General features: G+C 66.4%; 1 protein-coding gene across 1 annotated transcript; it reads left to right on the top strand.

Annotated features, from left to right (window-relative positions):
- The first annotated feature begins 2,097 nt into the window (after positions 1 to 2,097).
- RASSF7 (Ras association domain family member 7) lies at positions 2,098 to 4,861 on the top strand. Its single transcript, XM_033861568.2, has 6 exons — positions 2,098 to 2,216; positions 2,781 to 2,911; positions 3,071 to 3,783; positions 3,963 to 4,091; positions 4,167 to 4,248; positions 4,331 to 4,861. Exons 2-6 carry the CDS (start codon positions 2,788 to 2,790, stop codon positions 4,360 to 4,362), a joined length of 1,080 nt encoding a protein of 359 aa, XP_033717459.1. The 5' UTR covers positions 2,098 to 2,216; positions 2,781 to 2,787; the 3' UTR covers positions 4,363 to 4,861.
- The last annotated feature ends 969 nt before the right edge of the window (positions 4,862 to 5,830 follow it).

Below are 5,830 nucleotides of genomic sequence, written 5' to 3'. Positions count from 1 at the left end.
TCTTGATGTTGAGGGAGCTCAGAGGAAGGATGGTAGGGCTGCCCTGGGTCCCGTGTGTGGGCACCCCTGCAGGGCTCTCCTTACATGGCCAGCGCACGTGCGTGTGTATGGCAGCCCCAAGGTGGTACCGCTGGCTCACAGGGCGTCACTCTCCAAGAAGGGGTGTGTGTGTGTGTGTGTGTGTGTGTCTGCCCCACAGGACAGCACACTGCCAGTCACGTGGGTGTCCACACCTGCGTGTTTCTCACCAGGCCAGGGCAGCAGGTCACCCCCACCCCTGGCACCATGTCACTTGGGTGTTCACACATTCCTTGTCATCTCCCCCCGTCACCCTTGCCCTCCAGGAGCTGTAATCCTGCCCCCCCAGCCTAGTGCAAGTGTCCCCAAAGGTGCTAGTCCTTTGCCGGTGATGTCCCTGTCCCCCTCAGACCCAGGGCCCTCCCGCCAACACTCACCTGAGGCCTGAAATCCAAGCAGGCCTGGGGAGAGAAAGGCTCTACAGTGTTACCATGGATACCAGCACCCAGAAGGGGAGGGGCCGTTTGTTACCAGGAGTCTCCAGGGAGACCCCAGACCAGGGCCCTGAGTGGACCCTGGGCCCCCTCCTTGTCCAGCCTGAAGGAGAAGCTGTGAGAGGCTGAGCTACAGCCCAGCTAACCTCCGCAGGCCCAGAGGACACAGAGTGACCAGTAGGGTCTGCCATGGTCCCCAGCGCAGCCCAACACCTCCAACCGACCCTGGGGCAGGTTCCCACCGTCCCTCCCCAGCCTGACCATGGTGATCAGTGGGTATTGGTGGCATTGCTGCCCTGTGAGTGTGTCCACAGGCCAGCAGGACGGCCTTCGTGAGAATGTGGCCCTCACTGGGGCCTGAGCTGACTGGGGAGGAGGGAGAGGCAGGTGAGAGCTCGGAGAACCTGGCGGAGGGGCTTGCTGAGCTCTAACCAGCAGTGGAACCCCTCCTGAGTTCCTCCTACGGTCTCTGTGCCCATAGCGGCTGGTGCCCATTTACCTGACCGAGAGAGAAGCCTCCCCTTCCCCTTCCCCCATCCACCTCCACCACTGAGCAACTGCAGGGAGGCCTGGGGACACTTATATAACGATGACAATGGTCCCCTCACCCGCGCCTCTGGACAAAAGTGAGGCCCCAGACCTGACCCATTAGACTCACGCCCTCCAGTATTTGCCCCACCCCCACCCCACCTTCATTCCTTCACCATTCATTCATTCAGACTTTCAGCTTTTGCTCTTGGTAGGGCTTGTGGTGGGAGGGAGGACACCACCCCCCACCCCACCCCCCACCCCCGCCCGTGGCCGTCTGATTGGGCGAGTACAGCCTCTGGATGCCCTTGCCGCTGGGCCACACAGATAGCATTGAGGCTACGAGGGGCCCTGGCTGCTGCGCTGGCTTGGGGTCTCCTGCAGGAGAGCAGGACTGGCCTGGTGCAGGAGCGTGTCCACAGCTTGGGCAGGCATTGGGCCCCACTGAGGGCAGGAAAGGGTGGGGGGAAGGAACCTCAAAGAGTCCAGGGCCTTTGTCCCAGGCAACCTCTGGGCGGCCCCCTCACCCACCAGGATTGTCAGCCCGGCAGCAGCCAGAGAGGTGCAGCGGGCAACCAGCTCCACTGCCTCCCGCTACGAGCCCCCGACCCCTGTGCGTTCCGACGCGGGCCCATCAGGCCGGGGGAGGGGCGGTTCTGGCTCCGCGGCTCCGCTAGGCGCAGGCCGGGCTCGTGGGGTCCCAGGCCGGCGCCCCCTCCCTAGGCAGGAGGCTCCTCAGACTGGGCGGCTTCTGCGGAAGTCAATCGTGGAGCGCGGCCAGGCACCTGCCCCACGCGCCGCCTGCGACCGCGGTCTGGGACGCGCTTCCGTGTTGCTTTCGGGCTTGGGGCGTACGTGGACCCGGGCTCTGTCCGCCCCGCTGCTCCCCGGAGCCCCGCCCACACCTGGGCGCCGCCGGGGGCGGGACGGGCGGGGAGCCAATGGGGAGGGCCAGGGGCGAGGCTCAGAGTAGGTGGCTAATGGGCGTCGGCATGGGGCGGGCAGTGCGCGCCGCGGAGCCAATGGAAGTGTGTGGGGCGGGGCTCTCCGGCCGTGGGCCAATGGGGTGGCGGGCCGGGGCGCTCCCGCGGCGCTGTAGGCGGCAGGTTGCGGCGGCGCCCGGCGCCTGGCAGCAGCCAGTTCGCGTCCGGATTCCGGGGGCAGGCGAGCGTCCAGGTGAGCTGCGCCGGGTCCCGGAACTTCCAGAGCGCAGGGAGCGGCCCTGGACGGCGATTCCGACGGAGGGGCGCAAGCCAGGCCGGCGTGGGGGCCGCGCCGCACCTGCACCCGCCCCGGGCGGGGACAGCGGCCTCGCGGCGATCGCGGGGACGGGCGGGAGTGGGGAGGGGCCGCCCGTGCCGGGTGCGGTGGGTCTGGAGGGCCGAGGTCTGCGGGCGGACGCCCCGCGGGAGGGGCTGTACCCTCCGAGCCAGGTGGCTGGGTCTGGTTAATGATTTGCCTTGTTCCGGGAGTGGGGCGGGGCGAGAGCAGGCTGGGAAGTGGGGAAGCCTCCGAGCGCTGCGGGAGGGCACACTGGTTCCCCCTTTGGGGGGCACTGGTCTTTGCTACCCCACCCCCAGGAATGCGCGGCCTGCAGGTGGGGCTGGGCAGCAGACGCTGAGGGGCAGCAGTCCTGAGCCAGTTCAGGGGGTGAGGGGCAGGCCTCAAGGAGGAAGAGCGGGGCCAGGCTGTGTTGGGGCCAGGCAGAGCCTGACCCTGTGGCCTTCACCCTCCCTGCAGGACAGGGATGCTCTCAGGGCTGGCGGCCATGGAGCTGAAGGTGTGGGTGGATGGCATCCAGCGTGTGGTCTGTGGGGTTTCAGAGCAGACCACCTGTCAGGAAGTGGTCATCGCACTGGCCCAAGCGATAGGTGAGTCCCCTGAAGCACGGATGGGCCCAGCAGGTGCACCTGGGGTGCCCCGAGGAGGGTGGGGCTGCTGCTGATCCCTCTTGCCTGCCCCCAACTGCACAAGCCAGGTGGACAGACGGTAAGGGATGTGGACTGACTGACCCCTCCTTCCTACTCCAGGCCAGACAGGCCGCTTCGTGCTTGTGCAGCGTCTCAGAGAGAAGGAACGGCAGCTGCTACCCCAGGAGTGTCCCGTGGGTGCGCAGGCGACCTGTGGACAGTTTGCCAGCGATGTCCAGTTTGTCCTGAGGCGGACAGGACCCAGCCTCGCTGGGAGGCCCTCCTCAGACAGCTGCCCTCCCCCTGAGCGCTGCCCAATCCGAGCTAGCCTTCCCCCAAAGCCTCGACCAGCACCGGACCGTGAGCCCTGCAAAGCGCTGGCCTTCAGCCTGGGGTTCCCTGGGCTGGCCCCTGACCCTGTACCCCCCGAGCCTGTGGGTCCCGTAGCACCAAAGCCGGGCTGCTGCGCAGACCTGCAGGGCTTGGAGCGAAGGGTGCGCAGGAACGCAGCAGAGCTGGGCCAGGAGGCCTTCTGGGAGCAGGAGCTGCGGCGGGAGCAGGCCCGGGAGCACGAGGGGCAGGCCCGCCTGCAGGCGCTGAGCGCGGCCACGGCTGAGCATGCCGCTCGGCTGCAGGCCCTGGACGCCCAGACCCGCGCCCTGGAGGCCGAGTTACTTATGGCCGCAGAGGCCCCTGGGCCCCCCTCACCCACAGCGTCTGTCGCAGAACGCCTGCGCCAGGACCTGGCCGCCCAGGAGCGGCAGAGTGTGGAGGTGCAGGGCAGCCTTGCCCTGGTGGGCAGGGCTCTGGAGGCTGCTGAGCACGCCCTGCAGGTGAGCCCGCTGGACCCCGCACCCCTGCCAGTTCCTCCATCGCAGGGTGGATTTGGGTGTTGGTCTCAGGATCAGACGAGGGAGAGCATGAGGCTGTGCGGCTCCACGGCCGTGCGCCTCTGAGGGTCCCGTGTGCCTCTGAGGGTCCCGTGTGCCTCTGAGGGTCCCGTGTGCCCTAGGCCCAGGCCCAGGAGCTGGAGGAGCTGAACCGGGAGCTGCGTCAGTGTAACCTGCAGCAGTTCATCCGGCAGACGGGGGCTGCACTGTCCCCGTCCCCACGGCCGGATGGGGCTCCCCCTGGCACGCAGGTCAGAGCGGTTCTGGAGGGTGGCCAGGTTGGCGGGAGGCCCAGCCCAGCTCCATGCTGACCCGCTCTCCCACAGGATCTTCTGCCTCCGTCCAGAGAAGAGCCCCTGCTGGGAGCCCCCCCGAGTCCAGCCCTGGTGTCCAGCCTGAGCCCAGAGAGTATGTCTGTCTCCCCCACTCTGGGTGGGATGAGGTCCTTCTGTGGCCCCCGCAGCCCTCTCAGCCCATGTCTTCCCCACAGTCACCCCCATGAGGCAGAACTCCTGGAGGTAGCAGCTCTCGCCCCAGATTGGACGTCCAGTGCCAGCCCAGCCCTGGGCTCTGATGACATGAGCAAGGGCAGCCAAGGCCAGCCCAGCCTGGATGACAGAAGGCAAGCTCGGGGTCACAGAGGACTCCTTCCACCATGCAGTGGGAAGCCCTGGTACCCTGGGTCTGAGATGGGACTCCTCGGAGCCCTAGGGTTTCTGCTGCAGTGGGCAGGGGAAGGCTGAGGACTCTTGCTCTAGTCCTTGTCAAATCTGCGCAGACCCCTGGAGAAGCACGGGGCATGGCCAGCCCAGAAATCACTAGGCCCCAAAGGCCACAGCTCCTTGCTGGGGAAGAGAGGTGCACGGACCACCCTGTGTTCAGCCTGTAGGTATGCGCTTGCGTGTGGGAGGCATCCTTCCCCACGTCCGTGTGTGTGCAGGTGCGCGCACACACGTGTGTGTGCTGCCTTCCTACCCCGACACTAAAACCTCAATAAACTGCCCCACGTGGCTTAAGTGTGTCCCAAGGCTGCAATGGGCAGGGTCTGTGGGGTCCGTGCGTAGTCCCCTGAGCTGCCTGGGGCTGGCAGCAGCCTAAGATCCTGAGATGGGGGTTTCCCAGGGACCAGTCATCAGTTGGTCTAAAGCCGGAGCTCCCAGGGGCTCACATTTCAGGCTGCTGTGTCCACCCACCCCCTGGGGGGGTGGCCCTTCCCTGTTGCTGTGCGGGGTGGTGGTGGTGGTGGTGGTGGTGGTGGTGGTGGTGGTTGGGGGGGGTGTTTCTCTCCTTGGCAACCTGAGCCTGGGGTTGGAGTGGTGCTGGGCGCCTGAAGCAGCCTCAGCACTGACCTGGGTTTCTGTCTGGACCCCTCCCCCACCTGGCTTCCCTCTCTGGCCTGCTCCCCACCAGCAGCAGAAAGCGCTGCCCGCTCTGGGGTGGCTCCTGGATATGAGGACTCAAGGACACGCCAGACCCGTCCATCAGGTTTCCTGAGTCTCAGAGCTTGTGGGGACTCCTGGGTCTGCGAGGCCCAGGGAGCTTTGCTGGCCCCTGGAGGGTGTGCCTCCCACCTCCACTCCCCAGGTGGGCATGAAGCCTCAGCTGCATGCCTGCAGCCTTGAAATTGGGGCAGGGCGAGGTCCAAATCACAGCCCTGGTCCTGGGCTGGGCCACAGGCTCCCAGCTCAGAGAGCTGTGGCTGGGATGGGAGAGCTCTGCCGGTCAGAACCTGGGGGGCTCTGAGGCTTGGGTGCAGCCACGTGTATTGAGGAACAGGGGACGGGACAGCCTAGATCACAGGGGTCTTCGTGCTTAGTTTGGGGGCGGGCAACTTTGGGATGGACTCAGCCTTCTCCTGGGGTGGCCCCTGAGCCGGGCCTGGCATTCCCCACTTCCTTTGGGGCCGACAGTAGGGGACGTGAAGTCCTGAGTGCAAGGAGCAAGGAAACCACCAAGCGCACAGCTTATGGGAGTAACCAGGAGCCGGTAC

The sequence above is a fragment of the Tursiops truncatus genome, chromosome 8 (genome assembly GCF_011762595.2).
Source record: "Tursiops truncatus isolate mTurTru1 chromosome 8, mTurTru1.mat.Y, whole genome shotgun sequence".
Lineage (NCBI taxonomy): Eukaryota > Metazoa > Chordata > Mammalia > Artiodactyla > Delphinidae > Tursiops > Tursiops truncatus.
Note: the sequence above shows the minus strand (reverse complement) of the source record. Positions and strands in the feature narration are given on the sequence as shown.